General features: G+C 41.0%; 2 protein-coding genes across 3 annotated transcripts in view; one reads left to right on the top strand and one right to left on the bottom strand.

The window, feature by feature from the left end:
- The window catches only part of LOC138736089 (protein spinster homolog 1-like), a 374628-nt gene extending 365746 nt beyond the window's left edge, over positions 1-8882 (bottom strand). The window contains exon 1 of the mRNA XM_069884988.1: positions 8808-8882. Coding sequence (XP_069741089.1) covers positions 8808-8829 — 22 coding nt within the window. The 5' untranslated portion in view covers positions 8830-8882. The remainder of the gene's footprint in view (positions 1-8807) is intronic.
- ube2g1a (ubiquitin-conjugating enzyme E2G 1a (UBC7 homolog, yeast)) overlaps positions 8524-17056 on the top strand; it is a 69618-nt gene continuing 61085 nt past the window's right edge. For both annotated transcript variants that reach the window (XM_069884989.1, XM_069884990.1), the window contains exon 1: positions 8524-8672. In XM_069884989.1, the coding sequence (XP_069741090.1) occupies positions 8627-8672 (46 nt within the window). In that variant the 5' untranslated portion in view covers positions 8524-8626. The remainder of the gene's footprint in view (positions 8673-17056) is intronic.

The raw sequence follows: 17056 nt of genomic DNA on the forward strand, positions 1-17056 counted from the left end.
TTATATGGCGAGCTCTCCACTGGCCACCGTGACAGAGGTGCACCAAAGAAAAGGTACAAGGACTGCCTAAAGAAATCTCTTGGTGCCTGCCACATTGACCACCGCCAGTGGGCTGATATCGCCTCAAACCGTGCATCTTGGCGCCTCACAGTTTGGCGGGCAGCAACCTCCTTTGAAGAAGACCGCAGAGCCCACCTCACTGACAAAAGGCAAAGGAGGAAAAACCCAACACCCAACCCCAACCAACCAATTTTCCCCTGCAGCCGCTGCAACCGTGTCTGCCTGTCCCGCATCGGACTTGTCAGCCACAAACGAGCCTGCATCTGACGTGGACTTTTACCCCCTCCATAAATCTTCGTCCGCGAAGCCAAGCCAAAGATGTAAACTCCAAATACAGTAAAATCCCCATTATCCAGAATTCAAGCAACCAGCAAAACAAAAACAAGGAAAATATATTAAAAATTTAAAATAAGAATAAAATAAGAGGTGAAAAATACATGTTTAAAATTGTAAATGTTCTCTAAAGTAACACATAAACTTTTGGTGAAGATGGGTGCAAATATTCAGCCAATGGAGTGCCTTGGTCATGTTTCGATTGTAGCAGCTGTTTAAATAAAGTCGTGTTTGAATAAAATGGCATTGCTGGTTGAAGCTGCTTGCCAATGGGGTGACTCTCTTGAAGTGTCTCTTTATCCCTGGCTTTATCTGTAAAGTTGGGGAGGGTTAATTATCTATAATGTTATTGTTCACCTTCATGGAGGAGAAGGAACCTGCACATACAGCGACAGTTAAATGTTTTCAAAGAATGAGACTGAAAATAAAGTTAAAAAACTTTAAGGCTTATATATATTCATGCAAGTGAAGTTTGTTCAGTGTAAGTACAGTATAGTATTTTTATCTTTTAAACTGTTTATTCTTAATGCAGGTGTATTAGTTCGGGTAAGTCTCAAACAATCGGAATATACACTTATCCAGCATCTACAAATTTCCATAGGTCCCAGATAGCAGGAATTTTATTATTTTGAATTAAAAGGATGTTGGGGTATTAATAAGGATATGATTCAATCATTATGCAAAAGCTGCTGCCAATTGCCATCATTGTCCCAAATATTGGATTCTGTAAGCCACAAAGTATAGGCTAGTACATTATGAAAAGTGAATCTTAAAAACTATATATGCTGTTTGTTGCCAAATGATAACAAAGTGCAAACTGGAAATCAATACATTGAAACAAACATCGACACAGATGCCACCTGCTTGATTACAGGCAGAAAGGAGATCCGCGAAGGAGTATCACTGACAAAACGCGAGATTAATCCACCTAAAGCACTTTCTCTTTCTCCAGATGCTGCTTGACCTGCAGACTGATTGCAGCAGTTCCTATTTTCATAAAAATGGTGGCACTGTGACTGATGCAGATTCAGGAGAGTGGGGAGTGGAGGCACAGTGCTCCTCCACAGGGTCCTCGTGCCCAGCCATAAACTGATGGCTCTATCCTGTACAGGTTTAAACAACTAAAGAAAGGGGGTTAGCAATGTTTTTTTTAAAACATTAGTGAAGCTATGGAGGTCTGTGCCCAAAATGGTAGCACCATTGTTTGACAGCCCAGGCCACGAGGGTTGTGGGTTCCTGGGGATCAGCAAACTGTGGCAGGGCAACAAAGCAGAACACTATCCCCTCCCCCTACCGAGATGGAGACCCTGCAGGGAAGGAGACCACAGAAGCAGGGCAGCAAGGGGCTCAGAAGCTCAAGGACTCACAATAGTCTGTGGGCTGCTGTAGACCATGTATTCGGACTAGGATTTATGAGGTGCCAATGGGGAGCAGGGCTCCTGAAGGATCTCTGGCCCTGACAGCATCTTGATCATATTGAAGGTTCAGAACTAAGAACATGGGTTCAGTGCTGAAAGGAACAAGAGGTTGTTGATAAGAAGGTTCTGGGAGTGCAGGAGGCATTAGGTGTCTCTGAAAGGAGTTTCTTTTGCTCTCTTTCTCTTGCTGGTGGGAGCATGGGGCTAGTAGGAACACCTCTTTGAGTGCCTTTATGGCAAACAAAAGTAAACACATTTTGTGTATTATGTACAAGACAGAAAAGGAATCTTGATTTCAAGATCTCCAGCATCTGCATTTTCTTTTACTTTGAATCTTATATAGCTTGATGTGTAATCCTCAAGCAATGGAGAGTAATTTCACATAACAGTCAAAAAAATTAAACTACGAATCATAGTAGCTGGTTTCACAAATTTGCTAATTCAATTGGAAAAAGAATGTTTTAAAGAATTCCAATGGATTGGAAGAATACATTTTATGCATGTTTAGGATAGGTTCCAAAGTTAAATGTTCAAAGTTTTGTGCACCAGCATTAAGGACTACAAATATCTCAAACGCATTATATGAATCTAGTGCAGCCTACTTAAGTCCTGCATCCACTTAAGGCTCAAGGGAAGGAGGACCCACACAAACTTGAACATAAAAACGGTAGGATTGAATTGATCTCCACTGGTTTATGTTGCTAGAGGAACTCAGCTGGTCGAGCAACATAATTGAAGGGGAAAGGAAATGTTAATTTCGGATCAAAACCCTTTAATAATACTGATTGTGGATAGAGGTCGTGGTCCAATGTGGAGAGACAGACAAAGGATGACAGACAAGAGGAGGAGGGTGAGAAGTTGGGAGACAGGCAGGTGAATGATAGGTGTAGGAAAGGAAAAAACAAATCAAAACTGATGAAATATTGACTTTACAGAGGTTATAAGTAATTTTAAAGCAAGCCATGGATGATAAACAATACTCAGGATATATTCTTCTCAGGGAATGCCTGATTGTTGTCAAGAGACAAGGCAGCCTCCAAGTGAGATGTTTCATAAACATCTCAAATAAATTTGAATAAATAAACATTTGAATAATTTGAATAAATAAATAAATAAATAAACATCTCAAATAAATTTGAACAAATAAATTTGAATAGGCGAATACATCATGATGTTACAATTAACATTCATAATCACATAACAACCGGTCATCATCAAAACACTTATGGCCACTGTGATATAGAGAATTTAGGTTAAAAAGACTTAAGTTAAAATGTGATGATTAATCATAAACAGGGAAGCCAGAACGGACAGAGAGTTTACTAGCAGTCAAGGACAGAAGGAGCTGCTGAATATGTTTTTTTAAACCTATCTTTTCATGGTCATAGTGAGAGACATGCAGGAGACAAAGGATTGATAAGAAGTGTGAGAAACAGAATTCAGTGAATGTAGAGTTCACAGCGTACGTAACGAACGTGATAATTAATAATGCAGTTATACTTAGAATGTTTTTGTAATACTAACCAATTAAAACAGTATTAATAAGAAGGGGAAGGGCAAATAATAAAGGTATAAAAATCAATGCACTGTATGTATCGGGGCTTAACTGGTGAGAAGCCAGTTAAGTCCAACTCTGCAGACTTGTAAATAAAGCTTGTCGTGTCATCAGTTTTAAAGAGACTCATGTGTGAGAAGTTTTATTTCTGACAAATGGGGGCTCGTCCGGGATCTACACTCCGGCCGTGAGGGGAGGCGAGAAGAGGGACATCGGAGGCGGTGCACCCCGCTGAGTTCAGCGGCTCCTAGTCCCTTGCTCGTCGCTTCGGGCGGCTTGAGCGAGTGGTATCCGGACAGGGTGACACGACAAGACGGAGAGGAGAAGGGTGACGGTTCAATCCCCGGGAAGACACCGGTAAGTGACGACTTACGATTGTGGTGTGGGGATTAGGTAACAGGTGTAACGGGATACACCTGTTTGGATAAAAACCTAACGGAATAGATTAAGTATAGATCTTTTGTCGTTGTGTGAGAACCCTGTCGCGGGACTCTAGGATAGACCCCAGGGAAACCTCGGCGGTAACCGAAGGAGGGACAGCACCTCCGACGAAGTGCCGAGAAGAGAGGGGTCAACCCCAGGAAAACCTCAGCGGTAACCGAAGGAGGGACAGCACCTCCGACGAGGCGTCTGAGAGGAAGGGAGTAGGGTCCAGAGCGAGAGGGTCCTCAGCAACGATAAACAGATCTAGGTGGGAAAATGGGAGGATCAAAATCTAAGGGCTCGTCTGAAAATTCAGGACAATTCCTGGGAGTACCCCTTGACAGCCCTTTGGGGAGAATGTTTGAAAATTGGGATAGTAAAAGATATCGGGACAAAAACAAGAAAAAGATGGTCCAATATTGTCTCCTTTGGTCAAAACAACCTATTAAAGGTTCCTCGGTCTGGTGGCCGAAATTTGGATCTGATGAGGATTGGGTTAGACAAGCATTAAACATATATGTAAATTCGAGACCAAAGGTGAATCAAGAAGAGTCAGCATATGCATTTTGTTGGGTTCCCTGGCCAGGATCCTTAACAGAATGTTTTAAATTGAGAGTGGCAGGAGAAAAGAAATGGGAACCTCTGGACAACCTTCCCCCTCCTTATATTCCCCCGGTGCCTACTGCGCCCGAGGAAAGCTTATTACCGGAGGGGAAAGGTGATGAATCTGATTGCCCCGAAGGGGGCCGGGATAAAAAGGATGAATTAAGGGAGTCGGACCCTAAACTTCCACCGGTAAACCGACCCTGGACAAGATCCCAGACTGGTCCAGGACCATCAAAGTTTTCAATAAACCTAAATCCCCTGAGAGAAGTTCCTATGGGAGGACCGGGAGGGGGAACGGGATATGTGAATGTTCCCCTAACTAGTACAGAGGTGCGGGGATTTAAGAAAGAAATGAAAAAGTTATTGGAAGATCCTATAGGACTGGCTGAACAGCTTGACCAATTCTTGGGACCAAACACATATACGTGGGAAGAGATGCAGGCAATAATGGGAACATTATTTTCACCCCAGGAGAGGCAGATGATTCGACGGGCTGCCCTCCTCATGTGGGAATATGAACAACCTGGGGACCCTAGACCCCATGAACAAAAATATCCCTTAAATGAACCCAGGTGGGACAAACGAACACCCGAGGGATTGGCAAGTATGAGACAATATAGAGAGTGGACAATTAAAGGGATACGGGAGGCTGTGCCAAAGGGTCACAATTTTACCAAGGCATTTGGGAACCACCAGGGGAAAGACGAGTCCCCTACTGATTTTTTGGAGAGGGTGAGAAAGAATGTCCAACAGTATGCTGGTGTGGACCCTAGTACACCAATGGGTGAACAGCTTATTCGAATTGAATTTGTTTCCAAATCATGGCAAGACATTAGAAAGAAACTAGAAAAGGAGGAGGACTGGAGTGAAAAACCCCTAAGTGAACTGTTAAAAAAGGCACAAAAAGTATATGTGCAGAGAGAAGAAGAAGATCAAAAGAAGGCGACAAAGGTTATGGTACAGACTATCCGACAGATGAATGCTGAATCCAGAGGGGAAAGAAAACAAAACCTTCCTCTAAACAATCCAAAATATCCAAGAGAGGGAAGACCCCGGAGATTTGTTAAATGCTATTACTGCAATGAGGAAGGACACTTTAAGAGGGAATGCCCCCGATACAAGAGGGAATTGCGTGCCCTCGAACTTATGGAAGAAGATTAGGGGTGTCAGGGGTTCCAAATGTTAGGGACCAAATATAAGAGGGAACCCCTGGTAAAACTAAAAATTGGTCCCAAGGGAGAAGAGGTGGTGTTTATGGTGGACACAGGAGCGGAACGAAGTAGTGTAATAACTGTGCCAATCGGAACTGAGCCTATAAAAAGTAATTTGACAATTTCTGGGATAGAAGGAGCTCCCAGAATGGTATCAATAATTCCCCAAGTAACAGTGAAACTGGAAGAAAGAGAAGGGGTACAAGACCTCTTGTTATTACCTTCGGCTGGATTTAACCTCCTAGGAAGGGACTTACAGGCTCTCCTAGGTTTGGGTGCTCTCCCTGTGGACGGAGAAGTGCGAGTCCACCTCTGCGCTTTAAAGGAAGAGGATGAACGGCAGATTGACGAGAGAGTCTGGTATAAGGAGGGAAATCGAGGAGGTCTGGACATCCCACCTTTACATGTCACATTAATACCAGGTCATCAGCCGGTAAGGAAACGTCAGTATCCTATTTCTTTGGAAGGGAGAAAAGGGCTACAGCCGGTAATTGAGACTTTAATACGAGACGGACTATTAGAAGAATGCATGTCACCTTATAACACCCCTATACTCCCAGTAAAAAAGTCAGATGGATCCTATCGCCTAGTTCAGGATCTAAGAAGTTTGAATGCTATTGTTCAGACCCGCCACCCAGTGGTGCCTAATCCCTATACTATTATGAGTCGGATTCCCCCAGACCATGAGTGGTTTAGTGTTATCGACTTGAAGGATGCCTTCTGGACTTGTCCGTTAGAAGAGGAAAGTAGAGATATGTTTGCGTTTGAATGGGAAAATCCATGGACAGGTAGACGGAGACAGTTTCGGTGGACTGTATTGCCCCAAGGGTTCACTGAATCTCCAAACCTGTTTGGACAAATGCTAGAACAAATCCTGATGGACTATCTACAATCTGATGATTCCCAACTAATGCAGTATGTGGATGATTTACTATTATCAGGACCCAAGGAACAAGAAATGAGGAGAGAGACCATTAGACTCTTGAATTATCTGGGGAAAAAGGGTCTACGAGTGTCCAGAAACAAGTTACAGTTTGTTGAGAAAACTGTGATATATCTGGGACACCAGATAAGTAAAGGACAGAAACGAATTACCCCTGAACGAATTGCGGGAATCACTAGAATGCCTTTACCCCGTAATAAGAAGGAAATAAGACAATTCCTGGGACTCTTAGGATACTGTAGGTTATGGATAGAGGACTACTCAGCTTTGGTGAAGTTTATGTATGATAAACTGACAAATGAAAATGACTATCCATTGAAATGGACCCAGGAGGAGGAGGGATGGTTCGAGGACTTGAAACATCGCCTAACACGAGCCCCAGTGCTCACTCTGCCCTCTTTAAAACAGCCCTTCCAGCTATTTGTCACTCATAACCAAGGAACAGCTGTGGGAGTTTTAACATAGGAAAAAGGTGGTCAGCGACACCCAGTGGCTTTCCTTTCCAAAATGATGGACCCAGTGTCTCGCGGATGGCCGACGTGTATCCAGGGAGTAGCGGCTGCTGCTCTGTTGGTAGAGGAAGCACGTAAACTTACTTTTGGAGGAAAGATGACTGTGTACACCTCCCATTCTGTGAGTGTTTTATTAACACAAACTGCCCATCGATGGCTGACTGATTCTCGTATATTAAAGTATGAAACCATTTTAATGGTTGGAGAAGATTTACAGTTTGCAAAAATTAATAGCTGCAACCCAGCTCAGTTTTTATACGGCAGTGAAACAGAGAAAGAGGTGGAGCATGACTGTGTCGAGTTGACAGATCTTCAGACCTTTGCGATACTCCGCTGGGAGAAGGATATGAATTCTACATTGACGGCTCCGCCAGATGTGTTGACGGAATGAGAAGAAATGGGTATGCTATAATAGAAGGAAATACTTCTGACAGCCACCATGGCCAAGATCTTTACAGAAACCCAGAGGAAAGTCACTCAATACTTGAAACGATATTCAGGAATCTTCATGAACATAACTTTTTTTTTAAACCAAAAGGATATAGACCTTGTTTGAACCTGAGGTTTGATACAATGCCCACAAATGAGTCAAAAGAAAATAGTGAGCCCAGTGTTAAGGCTGGAAACTAGAATGTTTCTCTTCCAGCATTTTGACGAGGGGTTTCAAACTGTTTCTCTTTCCAGATGTGACCTTACCTGCTGAGGAGCCAAGAATCCTCAAAATTTACGAGTCTGCCACACAGTACATGAGGCCATGGACAGACAGACATGTCAGCGTTTAGCATTTCCTGTTTACATCACCTTCAGAGTTCCGACTTACGAAGTAATTCCACTGTCGAGAGGGGTCTGTCTGAAGTATGTATGTTAAATGAACCGACACCGACTTAAATCTCAGCTCTGAGACAGTCAAAATCCAGAAACATTTATTCTGGCCTGCATTAGTTCAGTTATTGGGCATTAGGTTTTCATCAACTTTCTACAAATGTTCCCCGATATGAAAGTGAAATACATCGCATAAAGTGATCATTTCACTCAGAGGATCTCATTGAGGATTCCAGTTTTATTTTGTCATTCTGCTAATTAAGCGCCATGTTAACAAGCGCTGGCTAATAAATAACACTCGCAACGAGCTCGTATTTCATCAGCAGAAGGGCAAAAAACCTCGACAATTAATTTAGGAAACAAGTTGCGCTACCAATCTGCGCAGCGCTAGGCATTTCCTACCAAATTTGGGAAGTGGGAGGAGAGACGTCGCAACCTCAAGCTGACTCAACCACACTTGAGACCATCACTCAAGGGCGGAGAGGTCCGCGTGTCCGTGACACCAACAGCACCCAATCCGAACCCGAGCAGCCGGCGCCGCTGTCCACCTACGAACCAATCGAGAGGAGGGGAACGAGAGAAGGGGGCGGGCCACTCCGACCCATCACGTTCGCGTGCACGACGCGGGGGGGGGGGGGGCTGCCTGCAGCGCGCATGCGTGGAGCGGGCCTGAGGAGCAGGCGGGCGCGAGTTGGTGCGCGGTCGGCGCGGATCGCCTTTGTGCGCTTCACGGCCTTGGTAACATGACAGAGCCGCAGTCGGCCCTCTTACTCCGCAGGCAACTGGCAGGTAGATGTTGGTAGTGCCCTTCCCCGTGTCGGCGACCTCGTTTCCCCCCCTCCCCGTCATCTTTCTCCGTCGCGCCAACACCCTTTCTCCCACCCACCCACCCATTACCCGGCCTTCAGGACGCTGGCCGCTTACCGGAGTGGATGTGGGTCCTCATTGCATGCTGAAGCCGGTGGCGCGGTCCTTTATGTACTCACCGACTTTCTCTTCCGCCGCCAGTCTTCTCCCTCCCCCTCCCCCCACCCCCCTTCACTTCAACCCCCGCCACTTCACCCCCCGCGCCCGTCACACATGGACCGGCTCCGCCGGCTGCGCATGCGCTTGGCACCTGGCACCCAGTGTGTCGGGGAGCAGCAGGGCGTTGGGAACTTGCACCCCCATTGTTGGTTTGTGTCAAAAGGAGCAGCTTCGCTCTCTTCCCCTTCCCCCGGTTCCACTCTCACACGGTGTTCTGCAACGAATCGGGTATTTTGGAATTCTCTTGACTTTTAACAATCCCTCGGGAATAACATGCAAAAACATTTTTAAACAAGGCATTTGTTGTCAATTTAAAGAAAAGCCTGCTAATAGTAAAATCCGAAACTGCTGAAAATATATTCCTCTTGTCTGATCTGCTGAGTGTGTCCAGTATTTTTTTTTGTTCAATTAGTCGGAGTGTCGCACTGACAGCTAATTTCTCTACCGTTAATGGAAAGTGAAGTGATATGTCGATGGGAAAAGTGTTGGAGTGGGTACCTGAAGATTTCTGTGCAGTCTGGAGAAGTTACTGTGATATTTTGTGGAGTCTTCTGGTATAAATTGCAAGCAGGGCATTGACAGTTCTTCAGTTTTTAAAATTTCTGACTAAATGCATGTGGCAGATCAAACATTTATCCCAGCTTTTAACTTTAGCCCTAAAGTGTGAATACAGTAATGGGAGATCAGAATATTGGGAGGGATGGTTAGGAAACCACAATAAAGGATTTCAGCCTGAAACGTCAACCATTCTTTTTCTTCCACTGATGCTGTTCGACGAGCTGTGTCCTTCAAGCAGGTTGTTTAGCTTCAGATTCCAGAATCTGCACTCTCCTATTAGGAAATGATTAGAATTTGACCTTTTACAGTCATGACTGAGGAAAAGAATCATATTAAAAACAAATTGTTGAAAATGTGTTGAGCATGATAATTGTCTTCACAAAAGTGGAAGCTGCCAATGAAGGAAGAGACATTGATATTTTTCGCCAGAATAGAAATGGCATTATTTAACAATATTCAAATGGTTTGGTCACAACTGGAAGTGTGCTACCTCACTTGGAGAAGCAACTGGAAGTAAGGGGAGGGAGCTCAGTCCTAGAGGAAAAATAAATGACAAAATATAAATACACATGTTCTGTGATTTGCACAGATATAAAACCAACAATAACTTTCTAGTGCTCAATCTATTTTCCATTTATATTCTCACTGAAGCAAAATCAAACTCAAATCAACTTGGTGAAAACAAAATGGTCAATGGGCTAAGACATCTTAGATTGGGATGAGGAGCAATTTCTTCACCACAAAGGCCTGTGGATGCCAAGTTACTGTATATAATTGCAGATTTGAAGATCTAATGGCCTGCTATTTTTCTGAGAACCCGTGGGCTGGAAGATGTTTACAGGATCTGTATTGTCACAAATGGGGGGGGGGGGGGGGGAGAGAATGAATTAAAATTGAGGGCAAATGTGTGAGTCACTTCAATGTGATTTTTAAAAACCTGGCTCTCTAACCAAAACCTAATAAAACCCAACCATGTCATGTGAAAAAAAAATTGTTATGCTTAGTTTGAGTTGCCAGGTTGAATCCTAATTTTATAGTGAAGCAGATATCTATTCTGACTGCCCAATATCAGAAATTCATGGCCGTTATGATTGGGGAAATGATGGGCAATGAGTAGCAGAGTGGGCTGCCTTAATGACTATTGCTCTGTACCACTCTCATCTACTGTGATGAAATGCTTTGAAAGGTGGTCATGGCCAGAATTAACACATACCCAAGTAAAGATCTGGACCCATTGCAATTTGCCTACTATCTCTATTGCTCCATAACAGATGCACTATCACTGACTCTCCACTCAGCACTAGATCACCTAGACGACAGCAACACATGCATCTAACTACTTTTCAGATTCAGAGTTTATTGTCAATTTATTGTTAAATACATCCAATAGCCTGGCCTCTTTACAATCACTTGTAGCAACAAATTCTACAGATTCACAACCCTCTGGCTGAAGAAATATCTCTCTTCTAAGTGGACACACTTCAACCTTTTGTCCTGGGCTCTCCCATCTTAGGGAAACAACCTTTCTACATCTACTCTGTCTATGTCTTTTAACATTTGATATGTTACAACGAGATCACCACATTCTCTTAAATTCCAATAAGTGAGTCACTAAAAGCTAACTGGGCACTTGATGACAATTGTTGGCCTTGATGACAATTTCTTGCAATCAATAAATCTTTGCATTGGCTCTAAAAACAAATGTATCATTCCTTAACTATGAAGTCAAACTCCACACAATATTCCAGATGGACCTTGCAAGTTTGCATCAAAAGTTCTTTACATTCCATATTCCTTGCAATAACCTCAATCCTTTCTGTACCTGCATGGTAGTTTTTTCTTGCTCTAGGATCATTGTGGTGCAACATTTTGTTGCCTCATTTCATTTTTTTCATTCTTCCCCCTGAAGTGAGTAATCCTACTTGACATTTTCCTATCTGCTAATTTACCCAGTTACTCAACCTATGAGAATTATTTTCAGGTTTTGTTCTCATTCCTGCCTGCTTACTGACTTTTTTTGTTTCATATGCATTTGGCTGCAGTACACTTAGTCCTTTAATATGTCATTATTGTAGATTGCATATTGTTGAGTAGTGGTACCTCAGTCATTAATGTTTGCCAATTTAAGAATTTTAAAATTTAGATGGTAACAGGCCATTTTGGCCCATGAGTCTGTGCCACCTAGTACGTTTTAAACTGGGATAAAACGGCAGCCCCCCAGGGAAAACCTACACAGATGCGGGGAGAATGTATAGACAGTGCGGGATTCAAACCCCAGCCCTGAACGCTGGCACTGTAAAGGTTTCCATGTCACTCAATTACCCATTTAACTTGGAAGTGCTACACTAACACCCCCACCTCATCCCTCACTTTCATTCATGGGTCTAAACAGTCCTTCCACGTGAAGCAACACTTCACTTGTGAATCTGTGAGGGTCATCTACTGCATTTAGTGCTTCCATTGTAGCCCTCTTTACATCAGACTGGGAGATTATTTTGTTGAACACATTTAATCTGTAGCAGAGTCAGGGATCTCCCAGTGACCAATCATTTCAATTCTGCGCCACACTCCTGCACTGCCAAACAGACCTCCCATAAATTGGAGGAGCAATACTTAATGTTTTGTCTCAGCACTTTCCAACTGGGTGGCATTAACATCAATTTCTCCAGTTTCCATTCGGCCTCCCTGCTGTCTCCCTCTCTTCCCCATCCATCTGTGTCTCCTTTCATCAGGCTCTCCACCCCTTCCTTCTCTGTGTAGAGAATTATCACCTCAGCCTTTTCTTCTTGTGCCCTCCCTTGCCTGTGCCCCTCCCCCATCATTTAATTCAGGGGCTAGCCTGCTTTTTGCTCATGCCTTTGTGAAGGGCTCAGATTCAAAGTGTTGGTTATGCATCTATCTTTGCTACGTAAAGAACGCTGTATGACTTGCTGAGTTTCTTCAACATTTTTATGTAAACTACAATCACAGCATCTGCAGACTTGATTGTTTTAAGTCCATTTAACTTGACCCTGTCTTAGCCAGTCAATCCTATCCTTGCCAGTATATTAACCTTAACTCTGGGCACTCTTGCATTTCAAATACACCTTTCACACTGGCACTTGAAAATGGGAATTAATAGCCAATTTACCAGTTCACCTGCCAGTGTGAACACTCCCAACCTGGGAATTAACCGCCTAGGGAGGATGTATCATTGCCTATCCATTTCAAATGGGTATATTGGGTTGCCCAATGTGAATGTGGAGCCTCGTGTGCCGGATCCCATTAGAGACATCATGATGGCGTTCTTATGTGCATGGGATGTTGTTAAAGAGGCAGGATTGGAAAAGCAACAAATTTTTTTTACACAGCAATCATGTGATTTTTCCATTATGAAGATCTTCTGATATGCCAGCATTGGTCGTTCACACTGAAACGAACAAAGCTGGCATTTTTCCAGATCAGTGCATCTTTTTACACAGCAAACCATATGTGATGCCATGTTAGACCCACTTGTTTTTCTCAAAAAATATTCCCCCGGTCTTGTATGCCAGCTTGAAATCAGGGTGATAATAGTGAGCAATGCTGTTGGTCATTGTGCTCAGAAAGTGTCAAGTCCGTGAGGGATGAGTCTGGACACAAGGGTTTGCTATCAAAAACACATAACAAATAACAAACTGTGTGGGATAATCTACTTCAAGTATTAACCTATAGAAGTGGATTTCAAGCTTTTCTGTTCCAATCACATAGCACCTTAAGTAATCCCTTACTAATCACCACTATAGGGCTGGTGGCAGCTATCGGAGGGGGAGCTTCAGATTGTTCAAACTGAGAACAACTACCCCCCCCCCCCCCGCCCAAGACCAGCTTGCTCACAATCTGGTAGACCTAGTGTCAAATCTTTGCTTTATGATTGCCCTCATAATCTGGCAGACCTAGTATCAAACCTAGGGTTAGGGTCTGGTTTAGACTTTACTATGGTCCTATGTGTTTTATTCCGCTACCACTTTCCCACGCTCGCTATAAATTGTGCATGTATGTGTTTTATTCCCACTACATAAACTACATATTTACCAATTTCTTATGCCTGTCTTTTGTAAATAAAATCATTTAGTACAAAACTGCATTCATGTTTTCATGCTCATGACTCCAGAGTGAGGGGGCTAGAGTGAGGTGTGGGAAATCTTTTTTTATATTATTTTTTTATTTTTCACACTGAACCATATCAACCAAAATATATACAAACGTTTCTCATTAAATATACACAGTGGCATTTTCTCCCTTTTCTCCTTCCCACCCCCCTCCAAAACCAATAAATATTCAACATATACAATAAAACCATTAAACAATGTCATCACACAATGAAAAATAAACAAGAAAACTGGATCAAGTTGTTTTGTCTTATCACTTTAGGGGGTGGAGGTCCGAGGCAAGCCCTCTCTGTTATGTTCTGTATACAGCTCCCAAATTTGTTCAAATAATGTGACTTTATTTTTTTAATTGTATGTAATTTTTTCCAATGTATTCATTTCCATGTATCATTGCTGTACTCTCAGGCTCTCTTCCATTTTCCAAGTTGACATTGTACATTTTTTTGCTACTGCTAAGGCTATCATAATAATCATTTTTTGCGCTTTATCCAATTTGAGGCCTTATTCCTTATGTTTTAAATTACTTAAAAGAATGATCTCTGGATTTTTTGGGATGTTATTTTTTTTGATTTTATTTAATATTTGATTTCGATCTTCCCAAACATTTTCACTTTCTCACATGCCCAAATTGCATGTACTGTTGTTCCCATTTCCTTCTTATAGCGAAAACATCTATCTGATAATGTTGGATCCCATTTTTTTTAAACATTTGGGGCATGATGTATAACCTGTGTAACCAATTATACTGTATCATGCATAACCTTGTGTTTATTATATTCTTCATAGTTCCAGAACATAACTTTACCCATGTTTTATTTTTTTATCTTTGTGTTTAAATCCTTTTCCCACTTTTGTTTGGGTTTATAGCTTATTTCATCATTTTCCTTACCTTGCAGCTTAATGTACATGTTTGTTATAAATCTTTTAATTATCATGTGTCTATAATCACATAGTCAAAGCTGCTTCCTTTTAGTAATCGGTCTGTTTCCCAATTTATCCTTTAAATAAGCTTTCAATTGATGATATGCAAACATTCCATATTTGTACTTCAACTGTTCAAATGTTAATAAATTATTTCCTAAAAAACAATTTTCTATTCTTTTGATTCCTTTTCTCTCCCATTCTCTAAAGGAAATGTTATCTATTGTAAATTTTGCTTTAATAATAATTTTGGTATTTGGTAATTCATTTTTTTCCTTTCTAAGTGGATCTTCTTCCATATATTGAGTACTGGTGAGCTTTTGTACCATCTTTTCATCCCACTTATAAAGTATATGTTCCGGTACCTTCTCCCCTATTTTATCTAGTTCTATCTTAGTCCAGTCTGGTTTTTCCCTTGTCTGGTAAAAATCTGATAAATGCCTTAATTGTGCTGCTCTATAATAATTTTTAAAGTTTGGTAACTGCAAACCACCTTGGTTGTACCTCTCTGTTAATTTATCTAACACTATTCTCGGTTTCCCCCCCTTTCCAGAAGATTTCCTTATTCTCTTTAGTTCATTAAAGAATTTCTCTGTTAAGGGAATTGGTAACGATTGAAATAAGTATTGTATCCTTGGGAAGACATTCATTTTAATGCAATTTACCCTCCCTATCAACGTTAGCAGTAATTCTTTCCAATGTTCTAAGTCTTCCTGCAATTTCTTTATTAGTGGCTGATAATTTAATTTGTACAGGTGGCTTAAATTATTATCTGCCTAATACTTAGGTATCGGATTGCTTGTGTTTGCCATTTAAATGGTGATTCATATTTAAATTCTGTATAATCCACATTACTCATTGGCATCACCTCAATTTTATTTGCGTTGATCTTGTACCCCGATATTTCTCCATACTCCTTCAATTTTTTATGTAATTCTTTCATTGATATTTCTGGTTCTGTTAAGTATACTATGATGTCATCTGCAAATAAATTGATTTTATACTCATCCTTTATTTTTATCCTTTTATTTTATTTTCTGTTCTTATCGATTCTGCCAATGGTTCTCTTGCTAAAGCAAACAGTGAGGGGGATAATGGACATCCCTGTCTAGTTAACCTTCTTAATTTAAATTAATTTGATACATATCCATTTACTGTTACCTTCGCCAATGGTCCATTATATAATGCTTTAATCCAATTAATATATTTTTCTGGTAGATTGAACCTCTATAATACTTTAAATAAATAATTCCATTCAACTCTTGTCAAAGGCTTTTTCTGCGTCTAAAGCAACAGCCACTGTTGGCTTCTTGTTTCCTTGAACTGCATGAATTAGATTAATAAGTTTACAGAAATTATCTGCTGTTCATCTTTTCTTAATAAATCCAGTTTGATCTTGTTTTACTAATTTTGGTGCACAATCGGCCAATCTGTTTGCTAATAATTTTGCTATTCTAATCTGAGGTAAGTAGAGATGTTGGTTTATACGATGCTGGTGTTAGTGAATCCTTCCCCGACTTTGGTATTACTGTAATTATTGCTGTCTTACATGAATCTGGCAAGTTTTGTGTTTCTTCTATCTGGTTCATTACTTCCAGGAGAGGAGGAATTAATAAATCTTTAAATGTTTTATAGAATTCTATTGGGAATCCATCCTCTCCAGGCGTTTTATTGTTCGGCAGCTTTTTCAAACTTCCTCTATTTCAAATGGTTCCTCTTCTTGCAATTTTGACAGTTCAATTTTAGCTTAAAAACTTTTCTACTTTATCATCTTTCCCCTCGTTCTCAGTTTGGTATAATTGTTCATAAAATTCCTTAAAGTTTTCATTAATCTCTATTGAGTTGTATGTAATTTGTTTGTACTTTTTCCTTGATGCCAATACAGTTCTTTTAGCTTGATGTGTTTTAAGTTTTTTCTCCTAGTTCGTAATACTTTTGCTTTATTTTCATTATGTTCTTCTCCACCTTATATGATTGTAATATTTCGTATTTTATTTTTTGTTCGCCAATTTTCTCCTTTTTGTTATATCATCCCTTTTTACTAGTTCCTTTTCTGTACTTACTATCTCCCTTTCCAACTGCTCTATTTCCCGATTGTATTCCTTTTTCATCTTCGTTACATAACTTATTACCTGCCCTCTAATGAAGGCTTTCATTACATCCCATAATATAAATTTGTCTTTCACTGATTCCGTATTTATTTCAAAATATGTTTTAATTTGGCTTTCAATAAACACTCTAAGTTCCTGCCTTTTAAGTAGCATGGAGTTTAACCTCCATCTCTATGTTCTTGGTGGGATGTCCTCCAGTTCTATTGCTAATAACAGGGGTGAATGATCTAGCTTTATATTCAGTTTTCCTAACTCTCCCTTGAATATGGACTGACAATAAAAACATATCAATCCTTGAGTATGTTTTATGCCTACTTGAATAATATGTCTATTCCTTCTCTCTTGGGTGCTATCTCCTCCATATATCCATAAGTTTCATTTCCTGCATTAATTTAACCATAAATTTGGCCACTTTATTTTTTTTTGT

The sequence above is a fragment of the Narcine bancroftii genome, chromosome 6 (genome assembly GCF_036971445.1).
Source record: "Narcine bancroftii isolate sNarBan1 chromosome 6, sNarBan1.hap1, whole genome shotgun sequence".
Lineage (NCBI taxonomy): Eukaryota > Metazoa > Chordata > Chondrichthyes > Torpediniformes > Narcinidae > Narcine > Narcine bancroftii.